Source organism: Tubulanus polymorphus, chromosome 2 (genome assembly GCF_964204645.1).
Source record: "Tubulanus polymorphus chromosome 2, tnTubPoly1.2, whole genome shotgun sequence".
Classification (NCBI taxonomy): domain Eukaryota; kingdom Metazoa; phylum Nemertea; class Palaeonemertea; order Tubulaniformes; family Tubulanidae; genus Tubulanus; species Tubulanus polymorphus.
In genome coordinates, this window is record NC_134026.1 from 1,069,690 (window position 1) to 1,091,326 (window position 21,637).

Sequence of the window (21,637 nt, forward strand, 5' to 3'; positions counted from 1 at the left end):
GAAAAACTCTGTCAAATTATACAGCTGCGAATAAGAGACGAAACTGAATAATGAAAATCGATGACTATATACCATAAGAAAAATCAATTGATTTTTATCAAAACCACGTGTTAAATATATGCAAATCGATACTCATTTATAAAATCTACATTGTTCCTTGTTAAACACGTTGTTCCGTAGATGTACATGTATAGGTATATAGACACTCAGGCCTTTAGTTCAGACCCATTATACCTTTAGATGACATTGATTATGGATTTCGTAGTTGTAAGCTTCTACGGACGCCATTCTTTGATGATATATATATTGACCACTCTTGATGTCGTGGCTTACTAATAATAACACTTATTTACAAGCGCTAAGTAAACACGAGCTCAAGACTGCGATACTCCTGGCTGATTTCAATTTCTCATCAAATCCTCCGACAACGACGAGTATATACCGTTCATGTATAGTGACAATAACGATGACTCTCACGCCACCAGTATCCTTACAACAGTCTCGAGAATTTCTCACTCAGCAGAGACGAAAACGACAAATGAATTTTGACAATCCGGCAGAATCTCTCTGGGAGGAAACATATCAAATTAATGTGATCAGACTCGACGTCTCAATTATCATGTATTAACGAGTGTTTGACTTGTCGAAATTAATGAACAGAAATGAAATCTTTCAACAATTTGACAAATCCGACTCGTTCAATTTACAAACATCTATGAATAAAATAAATCGAATTTCTATTTATATCATTCGGTAGAATGTTGATTATAACGGTTGCGACACTTGAACATAACTATCGTTTTTTGAAAATGTGAATTGAACATATGTTTTTCGTTTTTAACGTGTAATACATCATACAGAGATTAAAGTTCAAACAGATATGTGGATTCGGATTCAGTAAGTATAGGGTGTATACAGTGTAAAATAAGGGTAAATTCGAAAAGAAATCGGTTTCTTAAATCTACTTCAAGTGCAGTGAACCCGGGCAGTACAACAATCTCTCCACAGAATGGAATTTATAGAATGTCGTTGAATTGAAATTAACGTCAACGTTTTTAACGTTTGTCGGTTTTTCGATCGCAGGCGGATTTAAACCCGGCACACATTTCACGATTCCTCAGAGCCCGCCATGAATGAACGTAAGACAAAAGAGAATGAACTTTACCACCAGTGATAAACTCCCGAAGGAATGACATAATTAGGAGTTTCGTTACACTCGCTTTGATTATTCGGTTCAAATCAAGCATTTCAAATTTAACGACTGGTAAGGAAGCAGTGGGGCTGTAAAACGAAATGTCGGTTGCAGCGACGCGACAGTAATTCGGTTACCAGTCTGGGTAAGATTCATTTTAAAAGGATGTTCCTTTGAATCATTTCGATATCAAGGATTATAAAGATGAGAACGAGTTTCTCATTCGATAGAGACATCACTTTGCACAAAACCAAAAATCTTAAATGAAAACTGCGAGATTTAGGCTGATACAACTTAGGAAATTATGAAAATCTTCTTTTATTAACTTCCGAAGATATATCCATATCAGATTTTGTTCTGCACCTCGAAACACGGGATACAATGCTGGCAGAAATACAGTACACCCTGTAAAAAATCAGAACTCAGGAATATATGATGCATTACATTACGGTGTTCATTTTCCCAGCCAGTAGCTGCGGCATAACAACATCTGCACAGGCGAGTTAGAACTACAAACGTTGGCCGTAATACGATTTATTAGTCCAACAAATTACCTTTCCATATTTGCTTGGCGTTGATTGCTTTGTAAATTTCACCCAAGAGCCGACCAGTTGACGGCCGTGCGGGAGATTTCAAAAACCGATTCTGATTTGTATTCAAAATGTGACAGCGGTTTTTGTCATGGATGTTCGTCAAAAATGACTGAAGTATAAGACTAGTTTTTAGACTTATACTTATCATACTCAGTATAAGTATGAGTAAGAACCCCACAATTTACCTGACCTATTTTAGATATATTTCTATATCTAAAAAAAACGATTAAGTCAATTTACAATTGAAGTATTTTAACGTTTTAAAGATATTGTGATTTCAAGTGGTTCACGAATGAAGTCTTATGGTTACGCAAATATGATACTCGAACTAATGGAGATTATAGTTATATAATACGAGGTAGTAATTTCTAACATGTGGATATATTAGATACGTGAGTCTATTACGAGAGCAAAGCATGTTTAGATAACCCATAATTATGCTACCTGAGAACGAATTTTTGTCGGTCACCGGTTTCAACTTCACATGGATAAAATGATTTCGTTTTTATCGGGCGATTACTTTGTAAATATAAATTATCATCCACACTGCAACGTTTTAATCAAAATTTCTGATCAGAACGGAAATAATCTACTGATATAGAGACCATTATGTGAGGAGCCCTTTACTGTACGCGTTGTCGTTATGGTATCAAATAACCAGCTAATTCTGCACATAATCAAATTACATATGGTTTAGCTGAAAGGCTGTGCAGTGGTCTGGTTCTCAACGGCTGGCGACAAAAGAACAGTACAGCTTATTCATATCATTTCAGGTTCATCGATACTTAATGACACCGCCAGGGTATTCTTGTTTCTTTGCGTTCCTTAATGATATGTTCATTATCTTCCTTTATAGTTTTTGTAATGAAGCGCGATTCAGCTTCGCGCGCACCGCCAGCTAAATTCAGTAGTAGTATCCGCATATTGGTTGTCACTATCAGGTGGTAGCAGAATCCAGGCTTAACGTATAAATGCATGAACCGCAAAAAAAATATCGAGTCGGTCTATTTTATGCAAAAGTATATGTTAGAATCGTTGCACACTTCATCAAGATTTGACAAATTTACGGAACGAAAAGAGTTTTCAGGGCTTCGATTTCCAATACCGTTCGTTGAATGGTTGAAGTATTTATATTGCATGAGCAATTATTTATTTTAAATAATCTATTTACGTTTTGAAACGAAACCAATAATATTGTTTGGTATGAATTCATCTGTATATACATTACGTGTGGGATACATCAGAAATGCGCCGCCCGCCCGCACGCACGACCCTGAAACCCACGAGAAGGACGCGGCCTTCGTTCTCTTTCGCTCGAACTGTTTAACTAATGAATAATGAAACTGCTGGCTTTATTTCGAAACAGAATAAACTGCACCACCGCCGCCGCCGGCACCAACCTGTCAAAAAGTGCTCAGTTATCTTTTTACATCAAACGCCCGTCGTTGATTTAATATAACAACGAATCTCGTCGCTTGCCGAACACGAGAGATTCTCACATTGAAGCACGGATTATCTATCTATCTATCCGCACAAACAATTATCATATAACAAAATTATAGATTGAAGTTTCATCGGCTTCGGACCGTTTTGCTTCTTATTTCGCGGCAGATGTTCCGCGGGTCTAAACTCTGATAACAACAGGGTGTATCTATTCGTGTATATTATACCGCTTTCAGAAAGCCAATCCACACGCTGTTCAAAATACTCCAATATTTTCATAAAGAATATCTAATTCGGCGATGATTTATCAGTGATCTATAAAAATTGATTGATAATTGCTATTCTAAGATGCCTTACTCGGGTCGTTGTTCATTTACGTAGCATCAGTTATCCTATCGTAACACTTCCCCGAGCATATCAATAACAGTCGTATATGTATCATAGGAAGGTTATTATCATATGAATTATCGTATAGAGAGTGATAATTAGTCCTGGAACGCGGACTATTACAGTCCCATCAAATCTTAGTCCATCAACAACCCATCCTCATCAAAGTATTCAATCAGACTAGTTTTAGTTTTCTTTGATCTCTTTTATAACACGCAAAGCCAATGAGCAGATTTTACACGAATTTTAGGCCGAACAAATCATCATTAATTTGATTATAATGGAATTTTAGCAAAATAGAATAAACCAACACGGTATCTCAACAGTTACTGTAGATAATAGATTTATGATAAATTGATGATTATCATTTCCGAGTAAATCGAGTAAAAGTTACTCGATTAAACTTTTACTTTAGATACATGGAATCAACATAGTTTTAATGCAACTTCTTCAACATGAGTCTAAAAACTGATAGCATCCTGTACCGTGTATAGTCCTAAAACATCGATCAGCGTGTTTTACCTTTTCTATACACCTTCATGGTCGTCGCTCGAAAATCCAATTTGGAAAATTCGTTCCAACTTTTCAAAAATTTGATCCCGTAGGAATTAAGAATAGTTTTCGAAAGTGAAACTGTCTTCAGGGAAATGAGACGTGTATGCGTTGAACGAAATGAAAGCGTGGAAGCCACATTTCAGTGAAATTTAAAAATTCGTTGTTGAGATTGGCGATATCCGGTATCGGTTTCAATGTAGTTGAACTATGATATTCTGTATTGGCGCTGTAACAGGTTAGGTACACAGGTATGCATTGAAATATGTCTATGATAAAATACCTCAGAGAAAAGTAAGATAATATTTTCGTAGCGGTGAAAACCAGATTTTCAACGCGATTTCTATCGGCGGGACGTCTCGTGCGGTTATACTACCTGCCACTGGTAGCAAATGAGGTCGGGTATGAAAGCCACCGGAAAGAATTGCTAAGACACTCCCAGTGGGAATTGATAATCATCGTCGTACCATCTTTTATTCCGGGTAAACACGTTTGGCTGGCATCGGTTTCAACCAAATGCGTTTCGAAGTATTTTTGATAATCGGTTTATGTTACGAATGATTCTTCGATGAGAAAAAGGCTATAGCGTTTAACGATATGTTTTCGTGATTACGCCGTGAACAGATCTTTTTAAAATCTTGAAACCATCGATTTTTCGGCCATCGACACAAGAAAACGTGTCACTTAATACTCTTCAATTCCTAGTCGGAATTTAAACGTTGTACGTAGTTCTGTTGGAGATTAGACACGAGAGAGTAAAAGCAAGCTTTAATCGAGATGAAAACATTCTGAAATGCCTTTTGAAGGATTTGCTTGATAGAGATCACGATGTTGCCGATAAGACTCTCCCAAAAAGACTTTTTTTTATAAGTTTTTTTTTATAACCAAACATATATAAATGATTTTCATTTTATTTAACAAGAAATGATCATATAGAATATAATAATATATATATATATATATTTACAGGTGATGTCTGATTGCACTAAAAGGTTTTCGTAAAACTACGGGAAATATAGTCTGAAATTCGATATACTTCGGTCGCTTCTTGTTCTCTACGACATTAGTCAAACTAAATGAGAATTTAGATATTTATCTTTAAGGAGGAAAGTTATCTCAAGCCATTATGTTGTTGTATGGAGCGATGTCGTACTTGCAGAAGTCATTCGAGTAAGAACGTGGATAGGTATATATATATATATATATAGGTATATTGAGCAATATAATGACCACAGGTCAATATCCCTTTGGTAAATTGCTTTCTGGACATATAAATGATCGATCGTGTAGTACGATAATCACATAAACTAAACGAGCTCAAATGTATACTTGGTCGTATCTAATATTACCTCTTTTCTTTTCTTCCCGTTACCTTTTTATAAGCTGGCGACAGTTCTGTTATTTTCGCTGTTCTACACGAAGATACGAATGTACTATTTCGTTCGTTATTCGTTTGATAAAAGCCGCGAATCGAAATATCTGGTTTGACTTTATCTATCGGAAATCACTCTATTGGACTAGCGGTTTTTCACACTAGTTTTTCTTCTTAATGATTCTATTTTGCGTTACCTGCGCGCAAACCACTGCCCTCGGTCGGGAGCGGTTTGGTTAGTAAAATATCCACCACATCCGCCGCGTCGGAATGTCTCCGCTGTTTGGAAGAGGAACTGGAACCATCAGCGTCATTAATCCCGGTTCTTTCATATTTTATCACAACGTTTTTGGACGGGTTCCTGTTAGTGCGGAACCGTGCACACGATAGTAATTTCCTGAACGCCATGTTGAAGTCTTTATTGAGGTAAGCGTAGACACAAGGGTTAATGAAGCTATTCGCGTAACCCAACCATGTCAGAAACGATACGACAATTTTCGGCAGCCAGCATTCGGAACAGAATGGGATAATGATATACATTAGGAAGAATGGAAGCCATGATATGATAAATATACCCATTATAGTACCGAGCGTTCGAATAGCTTTACTGTCTTTACTGACATTTTTCGATTTGCGGTTAAAATTCTCGTCATTATAGGAGAAATGATTACGCAATGACCGTTCCATTTTTTCGATCTCGAGCGCCTGTTTGCGAGCGATACGAAATATCCGCCAATACGCAAACACCATCACTAATAACGGTATGTAAAAAGATGTCATTGACGAGATGACGGCATATACTTGGTTTACGTTCAACCCGCAGACGGGTGTGTCTTGGTAGATTGAATCCGGATCATCGGCAAACCAACCCAAATAGATCGGAATAAATGAAATCAAAGCACTACACAGCCATACTGACGTAATCATTATCGCTGTCCGGCATTTCGACGTTCGTTGCTTGTATTTATAAGGATCGGTGATCGCCCAATATCTGTCCAACGAAATCACGCATAAATGTAAGATCGATGCCGTGCAGCACATGACATCGCACGATATCCAAAAGTAGCAAAATATCCATCCGAATTTCCAGATTCCCAACAGTTCGTAAACTATAGCGGATGGCATGACGAGAATAGCTACCGTAATATCAGCCGTGGCCAACGAAACTACAAAACAATTAGTTACCGATCTCAAACGACGAAAGTTAATTACCGATAAAACTACTAACGCATTGCCAATCAACGTAACAACTATGATCATAAACAATAATATGCCTATAATATAACGGACGAAAATCGGAAAGCCTTCCTCCTGGGCGGAGGTATTGTTATCGCTAGTCGGACTAGGCGTTGATGGCACGCTAACGGGACTGTACACCACCGACATGTCTGAATGACTATTACAAACTAGATAACTCGCTATCGTCGAGTGTGCTCGAATTGCCGCAGATTCTTATTTTCTATCATCTGTTGACCTTCTCAGTAATGTATATCGGGCTTTGCTTGCATTTGAATGAAATAGTACAGAAAGTCTTTCGACACGTCTCCATATCAAGTCGCTAACTAATCTTTCGGACGAAATCGGCGCATATGATTTTTTCTGACTTATTAACATCCAGGACACATTTCTAATCCAGAGATAACTGTACATAAATCCGACACGTTATTTGAGGAGTATTTGTGATGTGTTGTGTATCCCGTTTGACGGATAGAAATCTGGCGCGAAGTGAGTACTAGCACGCGCGGCTCCACTCTCAGTGTCGATTCGCTGACACGGCGAACGCGTTCAACCTCTCTCATTCCCGCGCAACCTGGTGGAGCGCATAAACACGTATTCGATCGTTAGTCTGAATACCAGACGAGTTATATGGGGGCCTTACGTAGAACACGGCTAGAGACATGGGCAGGAGTCAGAGGGTTCGGACGACCCCCTTCTTGAAATCAAGTTCCGCATTTATTGGTTCCAAATTTTGCTTTTTTTCACATTCCAGAGATATCATAAATATTTTGCTTTAAAGGTCCAACAAACGCTCCCCACAAGCTTCGGATTTCAACAAAAGCAAGACTGTTAGGAACATTCAAGCATTTCACAGATTCAAAAATGCTTGTTTGCCTTCCGCGCTCGGCGGATACGATGCTAAGTATGGCATATAGTTCCGCTTTTATTAATTTTGACCCCCTTTTAAAAATACTAGTGACGCCGCTGAGAGATACTAGACTTATCCTGGATATTTGAATGATTCGATCGGTATCGATGGACACGTGATACCGCTCAAACCCGCGGTGTTTATTTCTTTGTTTAGATCGATCTGAGAACAAATCTGTGAAAGTGCCGACGGGATAAAGCACAACATTCTTCATCGAAACATGCACAGTCGGAACTGCTATACATTAAACCATCACAAAACTTAAATACCTCGGAATCGATCGGGTAAACGTATTGAACTATTATCCCCCGTAGAAATATTCCCATCAGGACCCAGCGATTGTTAAGATCGCTCTTGGGTTTGGCATAATTGAAGATCTGTCTGTGAGGTCTGTCAGAAACTATATATTGCGAGAACAAATACGATAAAATGGCTTCCATAAAAATGGTGAAATCTATTAAACTCATTTTGTCACCGAAACGTAATTCATTGACGAAAGGACACCGTAGAAATTGAACACTTTTGGTGCACGTTATTTGAACCGTGTTTGTAGTCTCAATTTACGGTGTTTTTCATTACGTACGTTGTCTTCTGCGGTGAATTCTTGGCGTGCCCAGTTAATTCAATCGTTTGGCTTCTAGTTGACTGATTACAAAATGATACGCCTTAGAACTCGACTGCAAGTAATTTCAGTCAATTGCCATCGCAACTTATCATTCTTTTAATCAATAGGCAACCCGATAACGACCTCGCTTATCGGTCTTAACGGACCAAACTTAATACCATGCAGGAGATTTTTTAACCCCCGTAGAAATATTTTCTCGACAAACTTTTCCCGTTGTGACGTTAGATGCAGATACGTAAATAGAGTTATTTTAAGATTTCAGATGGAAGTTTCAACAAGCGCAGTAGCTGTAAACAACAGGTTATTGTCGAGTCGCTACAAAACCGGTAACTAATATTTTGTTGTTTAAACTATAGCCATTCGATTTTCAGGATATTTTGCGCGATAATCTACACTTTTCGAAGATAAGAAAATCGCGAGACATTTGATTGTTTCAATAATACAGAGTTATTGATTAATTTCATCGCCGAAGTTGGAAGAATTTCAGTGATAATAGCAGTCCTTTAAACGAGTATACGGCACACATACATGTAAATATATACAGCGAAAACACTAGATAATGATAGAATATACCACACCCAAATATCTATTATTATCTAATTATCTTATGAGATCACTCGCTGTCGTGGTTTGCATTGAGATGTTTCTTTCGTAAGTGGCAGAAGTGTCAGTTTCACAAAAGAAAATAATGATTCACTGCTAATGAGAAGATTGGTGCCGGGTTGGTATGCCCTGCATAGTCCGGGCCCTGGTTTGGTCGAGGGCAAGAAACTATCATGTTTTAACATTCATTTATCGACAACACGAAGGCGCCCACACACGTTAGTATTAACTCGTGTTTACGCGAATCAAGATCAGAATTTCAGAGAGATTGCGAGATGCCGGAAAATCCTGCTATGAAACAAAGGTTTAAGATATCCGTGCCCACGTCGATTCCATTAGCACTTCGTAAGATTTGATTTATTTGTTTCCGCTATCGCCTAGTTATGGAGTGGCTTTAATTTCGAAATCGAGATCACTGGACTATGCGCATTTTAAGTTTATAATTTTCTCAGCCTGTAGAACGTTGATCTATCCGTGACTGAAGGCTTTTATCCCTTTGAAGTTTCAATTCATTGTTGCTTTTTCCATCATGCAAATTTTTCATTTCAATAAACGTTTTATTCTTGTTTCTTATTTCTATAAAGTTTGGCCTATACTGGATATCCCATTCACTGTCCCTCCTTGCTTTAAATATCTAAATATCTGCCTAAAATAGGCCTACTAAAGACAGTAGATAGAAACGACCGTAAGACCGATATACCCTGAATCCGAAAATTCAAATATGCGGCGTTTGCGCCATCCTCGCTTGCCAGGGGTCCGGTATCGCTACCCGAACTCGCTTCCACCAGTACGTCTTTAGCAGAGTGGGTTCGAATCCCTTGACAGGTGAAGATGCTTTTGTGCTTGAAAAGGAAGTTTGGAGTCCATCAATTTGGAGATGCAAAAAAAACTTCGTTACGCCGAGTACCTCTTGGAAAATATTGTTAGTGATGATATGGCCGGGATCGTCGTTTCGGCCAGCCGCATTCAAAAGGATAATCGCCGTTTCAGTGAGCGGTTTTACACAAGCAGGAAGCGGTTGCTGGTTTGCGCAGTGCTGTAAAAGCGGTCGGTGAATGTATACACAACATTTCTGCAAATCACGAATTATTTTCTGCATCTATTTGCTGATTTTAAAGAATTTCAGCGCCTCTGATTGTGCAAATCGATGCTGGGAATGATAGTGGGCGAATAGAGCAGATTATGGAATCTTTTCTGCGTCGTTTTGCCGCACAAAATTATGATTTTTAATGAAAAAAGTAAGAAGATCGCTAAACTAAAGGTTGAGTGCTCCTGTCTGGGGCTCGTTCAAAAAACCTGTATTGCAGTGACTCACGACTGTGCTGGATATTTAGGGGTTACCCAGTAGTTGTAGTAGTAATGATGGCCCCCAGTCCCTTCAATCAATGATATTCAATGAGGAAAACTTCTCTGTTCTGAATCGTAAATGTTTGTAGTTAATTTTAAGAACTGTGTGTCTGTACTTTCCTGGTTCGACCCAACCCTTATTGTATTTTTAGTGAAATGAATGGTAACCAGTAAAACATCAGCTGCATTCTTTATGACCTAAATTTATTTCTAAACCAGCTTTTCATTTCCATCATCCTTGACCAAACGTTTAGAAGTAGGTTTCACTTCTGGTCCAGAAGTGAATTTTTGAATAAGTACCTCTCACCTATGCATGGTTGAAATAAGAAGGAGGTTTCACTAGTTGACCTCCATTCTTCATCTTCATATTTGTTGATCATTCGTCCAATTGAGCAAGGTAACGTTGATTTCTAAATGTTACAAGCCGATCTACTTAATCTGACAAATTTCTTGAACGTCAGGCATTTAGAATTATTGGCACAAGAAACCTCTTGAAACATCCCCCACTATGTACAGGATATATCTTATAATTCACTCAAGGAATTTTTTTCAAGGGAATTTCGGATTCCCGGGAATCCGTTTAGTACAAATTTTAATCTAATCTAGTTATGTTATTTACCTCTTGATGATGAGCAAGATTTCTAGATATGTTTTATTGTCCTTTCTCTATATAGATGCAAATAGACTGTGAATATGGCTAAAACTGAAAGGGATTGCGAGATGGTTAAAAAGGCCGTTGATACGTGTTGTATGATACAGAGTATGATCGATTTTACCGCCAGACACTTGGACGGATTGAGAACGATTTGTGCGACATCGATAGAAATAACGCAGCAAGAAATCAGAGAAACGGAGGTTTGTTTGTATTTCTAGTCTTAATGAATATCACTGTGAGACACTCACAATATCAATCTGAACAAGTGTTATTGTTTGTTTCTTACGTTTCGGGTGGATTCAGAGTTCCACAGAACGCGGAAATTGGGAAAAACTTGGGAATTTTGAAATGATAATTCCCAGTTTGGAAATATTTGCATATTTGAAAAATTTTCCTAAAATCTTGGAAATATTTGGGAAATTCGTTTACATTTGACATCTTGTATTTGCCGAGGGTAACTTTCTTCAGAGATTTCCCTTAAGAATCACCTTTATCAACGAGTCACCGCTAAAAGTATGATAGTATCTGTTCATTTCCATTTGGGAAAATTAAAAAATCACCCATGAAATACTTTGGAAAAACCTGGGAATTTTTAATTCATGTTACTGTGTGAACCATGATATAAATATTTTCGATTACACTGAAGATGGGTGGAATGAAGGATTCCACCTGAAACGTAAGAAAAAATCAATAACAGTCGTTTAAATTGATGTCTCTCGATGATAAACCGAAGTATATTAAACCTGGATAGATAATCAGCTCTGTACTTGTACTAGTCGTATTAATTTTACTCGTGTTGTTTTTGTTTTCAGGGAAAACTGATAAAACTATTCAGTAAACAGTTGGCTTCGAAAGCGAAGTTAATGCTCGATGAAGTTCCGAGTCAGTTACAGGATTATCCGAATACGGATCAGTGGTTAAAGATCGTCGGTATCGAGGAACGCGTTATCTCCGTAGGTTTTATTCATATTTCGTTTATAAAACGACGCTTTAATTCAAGTTTGAATTCTGATGAAAATCAAGGCATCTTTTATCAGCTAGATTTGATGCTATTTACAGTAGCTGGATATATTCAAATTCCCTAGTTCCTGGGCCAGGTTTTATAGAATGGTATTAACTTGCCTGAGGGGTGGACTATTTCTTTCTGATACCGTGAAACACTCAGCAATCAGATTAACAGAAAAACCTCATCAATCAGTGAGTCAGGAAACACTGAAGCTGATATCCTGACCAAAAAGCATGGTTTCTACAGGGTTTGAACCCACCACCTCACAGTTGTGTGTCAAACACCTGATCTTTATGCACCGAGCCACAGGACTCGAGTCACTAATAGTTGACTTAACCACAATATCTATTAAAATTGCCACTGATAATTTGCTTGAATATTGAGCCTATCACGAGGGGTTTTATCTAGTAGAGAATATCCGAGGATGAAAATTATTTCCTCTTTCTTTTTTTCAGGATGTGAAGTTAAGGGACGTAACATTGGAATGTTTATTAGACATGTCCGAGGATGAAGTAGCTGAAATTCTGCTGCGTTACGACGGAATTCACGACAGTCAAATTAAACAGCTGAATACCGCGTTGAAAAAACTACGCATTTGCACCGAGCGACAATTGAAAGGAGAACGAATCAGCGGCGATGATTTAGAATTATATTGGACGTCATATAAACTGAACAGTCCGTTTGGAACTAGTCCTAAAATTCTTCCGAGGCCGTCGACGTCGTCGTTGCCTCCCGAGACGTTTTTCGCGAAAAATTCGTCGTCGCCGCCGTCGACTCCCCCGGCGGCGCCACCGCAATCGACTCCCTCCTCCCCGGCCCCTCACTTGCCGCATCATCGTCGCAACGGTACCCCGCCCCCGACACCGCCGGTTATACGATCGAAGAAGGCGCCGGCTACGCCTCCTCCGAAGAATAAGATTCGATTGCACCCGGACGGTTATCCGTTACAGAAGAGTAGATCTCACGAATCACAGCTATTCAACAGAATACAGGATACTGATTCATCGAAGTAAGTTACAAACTTGAATAACGGGAATAAACGGCTAGAAATTAGTCGGCGCTGAAAGGGTTAACAATTTGTGACAAATTAGAAAAATAATCAAAATTCAATCTGTGAGGTTAAGCCTAGCGCACATCGACACTGCGATTGGAGACAACTAGTTGCAAGGCAGTTTTCGGCGCATAAGAGGAACTGGCTGGATACGATCAGTTGCTCGAATGTGTCGATGTGAGCGAGCTTACGATTGGTAAGCGTCGATCTATCTCCAGTTCCAGCCAGTTGCCCATGTTCTACTTTTGAGCAACTGGTTGTACTCAATCGCAGTCATATTCGTCGATGTGCGCGCTCTGGATCTCGACGATCGACACGCGCCATGCAGTTGCTGCAACTGACCGGTTGTAACTAGATTTCGATGTGCGCGGGGTAATCGTTCGGTAGCAACTAGTTGTCTCCGATCGCAGTGTCTAGGCTTTAGATTTCAAAGAATGATCGTCGAGCAAAACGTTGAAAATTGTGAATAGTTTCAGGCACAAACACAAGCCACATAACCTGAAGTTGACGGGAAGTTATGAGGCTTTGTCTAAACGACGTCCTTCAACGGGAGATGACATTTCTAAATCAGGGCATTCCTCGACTACCTCTTCTCCGAAGAAATTTGATTACAATAATTCCGATGATAGAAGTAGTGAGTATTCACCGAAATTTCGTTGTGCACTTCCCCTATAAAATATCTACTAGGTACCTTGATTAGTTGTTAATTGAAGCATCCTTATTCCGTTCAATTAACATCTAACAACATCTTATTCTAATTGAAAGACCCGATGATTTAACAGGGTGGCTTCTTACCTGGAAATCTAGGAAATTTCCTTTTAGAAGTCTGGGTATTTCGAACAAAAGCAAGCTAAAAATCAGGGGAATTTGTTGAGTTTGCTAGATTGCGCGTAAAATCAAACAGTTTCTGTCTTTGCCTTACATATTTCACTGCGTTAATTGATTGGATTCTTAGCAGATCAAGTCAGGGAAAACTAAACAACAAACGTTCATATTAGGGGATAGTCAGGAGAAAAGCAAGTGAAATAAAAGTGGCCTCGACCCTAGTTAATGCTTGATGATTTAATTCATTATTCTGAAAAATAAAGATTATATGCACTTTCTCTTTTTAGATTCCTTACCTATTCCTAAATCTCCAAAAACTCCAGTTGGACCTTGCGCAACTATGTCACATGTGATACAACATAGGTCGGTATAACAGTACTAAATTATTCACTTTCACTATTACTCATACAATGCTCGATATCGACTGTTCTTCTATTTTATAGATTTGCGAGTACTTTTAAGATAACCACCTGTGATTACTGTCAGAAACAGATGTTTTTAGGATTCAAATGCAAAGAATGCAAGTGAGTCGATGTTATACTGTATGATATTATTATCGTGTGAATATAGGATATACAAAGTAGACTTCGCTTGAGTCTTATATTTTGGCACCGCTAAATGTGTCCAACTTGAGAGATATCCGAGTTTGGATGTTATATATTTCATTCATAGTGTCATAAAAAGTATTTCAACAAACATCGTAATTGAACGATGATCTGAGTTGATGGGATCCGACTCGGGCGGAGTCCACTGTAGTTAGAGTTGAAATGCTTATTTGATGTTTTTTTCGTATACAGGTATAAATGTCACAGGGAATGCGCCGTGAAAGTTGCTCCAGCTTGCGGTCTGCCTGATAAATTGGTCGATATATTCATGGATGTAATGCATTCAGGTATGATTCTACAACAAACAAACACGAATCACAAGTCGTACGGACCCTTCAGAATGTCTTAGATTCCGGAAAACAAGCATTTTTTTAAATAGCACATTTCTAACAGTTTCGGCCTGGTGAAATGGCCAAGTAAATGAGAGCCAATTGTCAGATGAGGAACATGTAATTATCGATGATTGCGGTAATTTAATCATGTATATTTTTTAAGGTTCGCCGAATTCAAATCGTAAAATATCAACGAGTTCCATGTCAAATCAACCGACGCAAACACATATAGACTTCCAGCCCGGTTTGAAAGCTGCCAGTTCTGTTCCCGCTTTCCAGGGGCAGGACTCGTCATCAACGGCCTCATCGTGTAATTCTTCTACTCCATCTTCACCGGCGCTTATACCCGGATATCACGCCCATATCGGATATCCATCTCCTCAACCGTCGCCACAAATTAGTGTTAGCCAATTCAACTTTCCAGGTACGGTAACTACGCAGGGTGGCACCACTTCCGGGAATTTTGTAAACAGGCTAAAATAAGGGAAATTTATTGAGATATTGGACCGTGCTAATTGATTGGATTCCTAGTAGATCATGTCAGGGATAACAACGTGCATGTCTCATGGAATAGTTAGGGAATAAACAGGTTAAATAAAAGTGGTCACTCTGCTACAGTTGTTTGCTTATTGTGTTGTGTTGTGATTTGTAAATAGAATCGGTTGCGTAATCGTAATTCATTTTCCGCGCAGATGTGATAGACAGTTTTAATTATGGCAAGCCAGATATAACCGAGCAAGATCTAGAAATAGATGATGAGAAAAGGTAAACAATTTGTTATATATTTGTAAAAAAACAGGATGAATTATGAGGGAAGAATTCATTGCAAAAACATCATGTCGGTCTTGTGATTTATCATCAATTATTGGAATGTGTTTCACTCATTATTCTTATGTTATGATATTTCAGAGACGTCATAAACACTAATACATCAAATGATAGCGATAAAACAGTTGTAGATGTAAGTTACATTTTCCTACTATTTATCTGATGTAGATCTGAAACAAATTTTTATCAATCAACTTCTACCGATTGCAGAGTATAGGATCATCAGGTTCTTCAGGAGATACAAACAAATCTTTACAAACTGTTGAATCTATCGACAATCCGGATGACCAGCAAAGTTGGCATAGGCAAAATAGTGTAAGTGCTCTTAGCCGCCCCTGATGACAAAACGATATATCCAGGGTCCCTACCACTTCTTGAAAACTCCTTCAAAAAAATAGTTTGAATCATGATGATTTATTTGTTAATTTAGATATCGGTTACTCTCAAGGAATGGGATATTCCTTATACGGAATTAGAAAAGGGTGATATACTCGGTACTGGCAGATTCGGCACTGTGCATAAGTAAGTGGTGTATAACGGATGACGGTATTCGTATCAAATTCATTTTGTTAGTAGCTATTTTATGATTCGATGATTTGTTTGGTTTTTTTCAGAGGTAACTGGCACGGTGATGTCGCTATTAAATTACTCAATATCGACAACGAAATTGAAATAGATGCGCAATTATCTGCTTTCAAATTAGAGGTATTTGTCACTCTTTCCGATACAGTCATCATCAGATAAATCTTCACTATTTTTTAGTCCCGATTTGTTTAGTTACAATTCAATATACTAAGTGTCATACAGTATTTACGAGTCATCTTTTGGCTAAGTAGTCAACGTACAGGTGTATCAGCTATAACGACTTAGACTATGACGACCTAAGTGAACTTAATCTGTTTTCATCGTTTCTTTTAGGTGGCCATGTTGAGAAAAACACGACATGAAAATTTAGTCTTATTTATGGGAGCTTGTATGAAACCCCCCGATTTAGCGATTGTTACAAGGTATGTAAGAGATTCAGTGAGATTTGATGGAGATGATAATCAAATCTTTATCTCTATCTGAAATATCTAATTACAGTTTATGTAAAGGGCAAACGCTATATACACATATACATATGAGGAGAGAAAAATTCCAAATGAATCGAACTGTGATTATCTCATCCCAAATTGCACAGGTACATTTTCATTATTTCTAACACGAAACCAGAAGTTGTATATGAATTGAGAAGTCTCGCAATATAGAATATTACATGATGAAATTTATTAGGATCAACTGATCACAGCTTAATTGTTATTTGAATCGATATTAAATACGGGTGATAATGAAGTGTGTTTGTTAAAAATAAGAAATAATCGGATCACCCATAAATGTACAATATGTTAAACCGAAGAGATGATAGTAAGGTCGATAAGGTTTTGAGAATTTTCATCATGATATTTATATAAAGAAGGGGCCGATTATTTACCCTCTCCCATGAATGCGATATGAAATACGATACCGATTTATTTGCTTCAGGGAATGGGTTACCTTCATGCTAAAGGTATCATTCATAAAGATATCAAAACGAAGAACATATTCCTAGAAGCTGGAAAAGTAGTCATTACAGATTTTGGGCTGTTCAACGTAACGAAACTATGTCATGGAACCAGGTTAGTGGAACAACTTGTATCGATCATTGAAAACCCAATCGCGAGCGACTATATCATTAAATTGCGTTTGGTAAAATTTCAGGAAAGGTGATTGGTTAAGTATTTCTCCCGGATGGCTTTGTTACCTGGCTCCCGAGATAATTCAAGTTTTGCACGCCGGCGAAAACAGTTCGCGGTCTGACCTGAACTTCACTGAGTATTCAGATGTCTATGCATTTGGGTAAGTTACGATTCAGCTGTTTACTAATCAAATGCAGCTACTGACAGTTTATACAGCTATTTTTGAATTATTCCATTTTTAAAGAACCGTGTGGTATGAACTTTTGAGCGGAGATTGGCCATTCAAGAATCTCCCTCCAGAATCGATCATCTGGCAAGTAGGAAAAGGCATGAAACAATCGTTAATGCATGTGACTGCATCGAGGGATGTGAAGGTGAGAATTTACCTAGAAACTCATCATTCTTTGCCTTGTCAATCCATGAATTGGTAGTGGGAGAATTTTGAACATTATGTCTGGGACTTACAATAATCTGAGGCAATCGGAGAAAGCACAGTCTACTGTTCTTTAGTTACTGACAAAAAAAATATATGATAATCCATCTTATGAAATCTTATATTATGCTTTCAGGATATTTTGATGGCTTGTTGGGCGTTTAAGTGCAATAACCGACCGGACTTTGCGCAAATTTTGAAAGCGTTGGAAAAATTACCGAAGAAAAGACTTAATCGCAGCCCTTCTCATCCTGTCCAGCTATCGCGTAGTGCGGAATCTGTGTTTTGAGAGAAGCCGTGTAAAGTAACCCCTAGCTCGCAGAATCAGAGGTTCATGGCAGCAAATTTCGAGCTCGTTCTATAAATTTTTTTACACATTAAATGTGGTGCTTCATAAATGATTGTAAAAGACAATTATGACATATGTAAATTAAGTTCTTTGTACGATATAATGTTGAATTAATGAATTATAATTATTATGATTGAGTCGTCGGAAGCTGCCTGGTGAACATTTTAAGTTTTTAAATAGCTTTTCTATTTTAACGACTGGCAAAAAAAAGGAAAATAATATTGGTGCTAATACAACAATGATCCATTCTGATGACTATATTAGTTAAACAACAAAGGCTGGCTGGCTAGCGCGCTTCTGCTATGCTTGGCCCTGGTTTGTTGGTATCTATGAAAAGTCTCTAATTTATTTGATTGTTGTTGATTGACATGTGTGTGGATAACATGCATAATAAAGGAAGATATGAATTATATGTGCATGATTATCCTTTCGAAATGCTGCCCCTGTCTTAGAGGATCTCCACTCCGTTTCGCTTATACCTTTGCAGAATATATCCAGGGCCTTGGCTGAAGCTCGTCTGAATTTTCGAATGCCCTTACAGATCAGGGAATTCCGGATTTAACCCCCCCCCCCCCCTCCATGGCAAATCTGGGAATTTCAGACTCATCGTGAAAAGTTGGGGAATTTATGGCCTGTCGTTTTTGTCAGTGACTGAGGTGCAAGGAGCCTCTTGACTAGGAACAGCTATATATAAAAATTTCGTATATGTAAATGTCGATGCAGAATAGTTTATTTATAACGATTGTTTGTGTCTAAAATACGATTATTTGCTAGGAAAACAAGCGTTTCCATATTTGGTTCTCCTTAAATTACACAGTCATAAATGGAAGCTTATTCCGTTTACCACTTTTGTACTGTCAAATGACATCTGGGCAATTGGAGCAGATTTATTCTGTATCCATGCGAAAATATTGTTGATTGAATTATTATTGTTGATCGAACATCCTACGTGTCACACGTAGTCTGTCTATATTCGTAAGCATTGCGACAAATTTATTCTGAAGAGGAGACAATGGCAAGGTATTTCTCTGGTAAGGAAATTTTCGATTTCCATTTTTTATCGGGTTGATAAGTCAGAATATCCAATAGAGTCTGGAAGATGAAAACAAACCACGGAACGATGGGGTTATAATAAATGCAACCTGACGAATACCATCTCCCAGGGCCGGCCGTATAGCATAGACAGTGAAACCCGAAAGTAGGTTGTTGTATATACTGTATGATATTTAAAAGGGCACTTTTCTGGGGGTACCCCCGCCCCGCTAAATGCGGCCCTATTAGGAATTTTAATTAAGACAGATTTTAACAGATATACATTTTTTCCGACCATGACGAAATGATATGAAATATATAATATATAGAACAAGGCAAAATTATCTTCGGACTTTTGTGCTGATTCTAGATCGGTACTTCTCGTTAATTTCGCCGGTCGCGTTTAGACGAGTTTTACTATAGTGTCAAATCATCGGATATAATATTACACAATTATGGTTGGAACATCTAAAATCTTTAGAGTTTATGGTTTTATTTTCCTCTTTCTAGGGAAAAGACCATGGACGTTCGTGGCTTGCGCCGTAACCGGTAAGAAATGAAAACTATATCGTTTTATTCACCGTACGTCGTTCATTACTCGTTTAACGACTGCTGTTCTTATTTCGAATTAAACAGTTCATTTAAAATTTTCAGTTGTGGTTATATATTCACTACTGAAACCGCCGCCGGAGTTGGAGCGATACATAGCCGTGAACAGACCTGTGGTGTATGGTGGTAAAACCACGAATGGCGATACAGTTATTAAAGTATTGCTGATAGCTCACGGAAGAGGAGGTTCTTCTCTTTTAGGTCGACTGTTTGACACGAATCCTGATGCATTTTATTTCTACGAGCCGGATCTACGCATGTTTCCAGGATACGGAACGAGGCCATTAGCAACTTTCTTTACGAAAGACGGAAGCAAAAGGTAATATTTATACACCAAATACCGAATATAGAAAATAAAACTAATGAAGAAATAGAAGCGGAATTACGTCGGTAAATATGATTTTTGTAAGTGAGAAACTATTCACAATTGACTATATACATTATTTGAATATTTTCATTGGATATATATGTACATATAGATTTGTTTTCTATGGTTACAGGTACCCATTCGATAGTCCATCCCGTGTCAAAGAACTGATAGATAACCTGAATAGTTTGGGTAACTGTAATTTTAGTGCAACTCCTCCACCCACCCGTAATCACGAGTTCTTTTGGAAATCCGTGAAGGGTGAACAATTTCAAAAGAAGTGTTTATCATCGCCAAAATACACAAAGCAACAATGTATCGATATGTATGAACAAGAATGTCACAATTCTAGCGTCAGGGCGTTGAAAGTTCTGCACTTCGATATAGACTTTGCTCTGAAACTTGTAAAGATCGATCCTAGTTGGCGAGTGATCAGATATGTACGGGATCCGCGAGGTATTGTACGTTCACGATTTGACGATAATAATCCGAATGTCCAGGATTGGATGGCATTTAAGGATTCAATACTGGGAGAAGGAGAACTATTGTGTCGGAAAATGTTAGAAAATGCTCAAAAGTATCCCAAACTCAAACAAATGTATCCGAAAAACATACAAAGATTTTCTTATGAACAAATTGCGACTAACCCAATTTCACAATCTGAGGCAATTTATCGGTTTCTGGGTCTCGAATTACCGGAATCTGTGAAATCAGCGATTAAGAAATCTACCAGCGATAGTCAGTTATTCGCCGAAGAAACGTTCTCGGTAAAGCGAAAAAATGGCACCGAAACGGCTTATAAATGGATGAAAACTCTGAAGACCAGTGACCTACAAGCGTTAGATAAACTTTGTGGACCGGTTTTAGATTTACTTGGTTATCCTAGATTTGAAAATATTCATATTCCAGAGCATTGAATGATAATATATATATATATATATATATATATATATATAAATCTACCCTGTACATTACTTTTTTTAAAATCGTGATCAATTTCACCATAACAGACCCGGCCGCTATAGAAATTAACTGTTTATAAATTTTATCATATTTTACAAAAATGACCCGGCCGCTGCGGCGAAACAAGGTATCATTTTTGTTTAGCCTTATATATATTTTTTACGGCAGTTCTGATATCTTGTTCTGGCTACTGCTACAGCCTCTTAAATTATATGATTTCACTACATGGAAACTACACTCAAAGCCCACTGCATTCCCGGAGGAAGGATGATTGTCAAAGTTTATTTTGGCAGATTTGTAACCCTGATAACATAACCCGGGTCCAAATAATATCGTGTTGCTAAGGTAACGTGCTGTTATTCAATAAATGATTGATGATTAATAAAAGTCTTTAAGGCTACAGAGTTTCACTGGCCCGCCGCTCGACTGTCAGATCTTGACCGTATAGTGCTGCATATACAATTCATAGGCGGTGAACATGTGAACTAAATTGGGTGGCGCGCGCACTATTCCTACTGTGGCATGTGAAAAATAATGAGTTAGTTCACCAATTCACCGTCAACGATATGTATAGGGGCAGCACTTGACGACAAAGATAGAAACCGGC

At 38.1% G+C, this 21,637-nt stretch overlaps 3 protein-coding genes across 4 annotated transcripts; 2 read left to right on the forward strand and 1 right to left on the reverse strand.

Annotated features, from left to right (window-relative positions):
* Positions 1 to 5,722: 5,722 nt before the first annotated feature.
* Positions 5,723 to 6,925, reverse strand: LOC141900879 (putative G-protein coupled receptor No18). Its single transcript, XM_074787933.1, has one exon. The coding sequence runs from the start codon at positions 6,923 to 6,925 to the stop codon at positions 5,723 to 5,725; it is 1,203 nt and encodes a 400-aa protein (XP_074644034.1).
* Positions 6,926 to 9,971: 3,046 nt separating this feature from the next.
* LOC141899812 (kinase suppressor of Ras 2-like) lies at positions 9,972 to 18,482 on the forward strand. Of its 2 annotated transcripts, none has more exons than XM_074786354.1 (20): positions 9,972 to 10,151; positions 10,935 to 11,115; positions 11,728 to 11,868; positions 12,377 to 12,930; positions 13,443 to 13,606; positions 14,085 to 14,160; positions 14,241 to 14,321; positions 14,595 to 14,689; positions 14,898 to 15,158; positions 15,427 to 15,499; positions 15,644 to 15,695; positions 15,773 to 15,877; positions 15,993 to 16,084; positions 16,177 to 16,267; positions 16,481 to 16,569; positions 16,646 to 16,742; positions 17,084 to 17,217; positions 17,300 to 17,437; positions 17,522 to 17,651; positions 17,847 to 18,482. In XM_074786354.1, the coding sequence occupies exons 2-20, from the start codon at positions 10,954 to 10,956 to the stop codon at positions 17,997 to 17,999; spliced, it is 2,688 nt and encodes an 895-aa protein (XP_074642455.1). In that variant the 5' UTR covers positions 9,972 to 10,151; positions 10,935 to 10,953; the 3' UTR covers positions 18,000 to 18,482. The 2 variants fall into 2 exon arrangements, with proteins under 2 accessions (XP_074642455.1, XP_074642456.1); XM_074786355.1 differs by having other exon boundaries at positions 13,449 to 13,606.
* Positions 18,483 to 19,071: 589 nt separating this feature from the next.
* LOC141900880 (carbohydrate sulfotransferase 4-like) lies at positions 19,072 to 20,984 on the forward strand. The gene is made up of 4 exons (XM_074787934.1): positions 19,072 to 19,090; positions 19,602 to 19,640; positions 19,746 to 20,019; positions 20,201 to 20,984. Exons 1-4 carry the CDS (start codon positions 19,072 to 19,074, stop codon positions 20,982 to 20,984), a joined length of 1,116 nt encoding a protein of 371 aa, XP_074644035.1.
* Positions 20,985 to 21,637: the final 653 nt, after the last annotated feature.

Bases quoted from the DNA above. Each gene is read 5' to 3' on its own strand.
- LOC141899812 (XM_074786354.1), top strand. From the start codon at position 10,954: ATGGCTAAAACTGAAAGGGATTGCGAGATGGTTAAAAAGGCCGTTGAT. The intron at 13,607-14,084 runs GTGAGTATTCAC...TTCTCTTTTTAG, and splicing joins TAATTCCGATGATAGAAGTA to ATTCCTTACCTATTCCTAAA. The intron at 16,268-16,480 runs GTATTTGTCACT...CGTTTCTTTTAG, and splicing joins TATCTGCTTTCAAATTAGAG to GTGGCCATGTTGAGAAAAAC.
- LOC141900879 (XM_074787933.1), bottom strand. From the start codon at position 6,925: ATGTCGGTGGTGTACAGTCCCGTTAGCGTGCCATCAACGCCTAGTCCG.
- LOC141900880 (XM_074787934.1), top strand. The intron at 19,641-19,745 runs GTAAGAAATGAA...TAAAATTTTCAG, and splicing joins CGTGGCTTGCGCCGTAACCG to TTGTGGTTATATATTCACTA. The intron at 20,020-20,200 runs GTAATATTTATA...CTATGGTTACAG, and splicing joins ACGAAAGACGGAAGCAAAAG to GTACCCATTCGATAGTCCAT.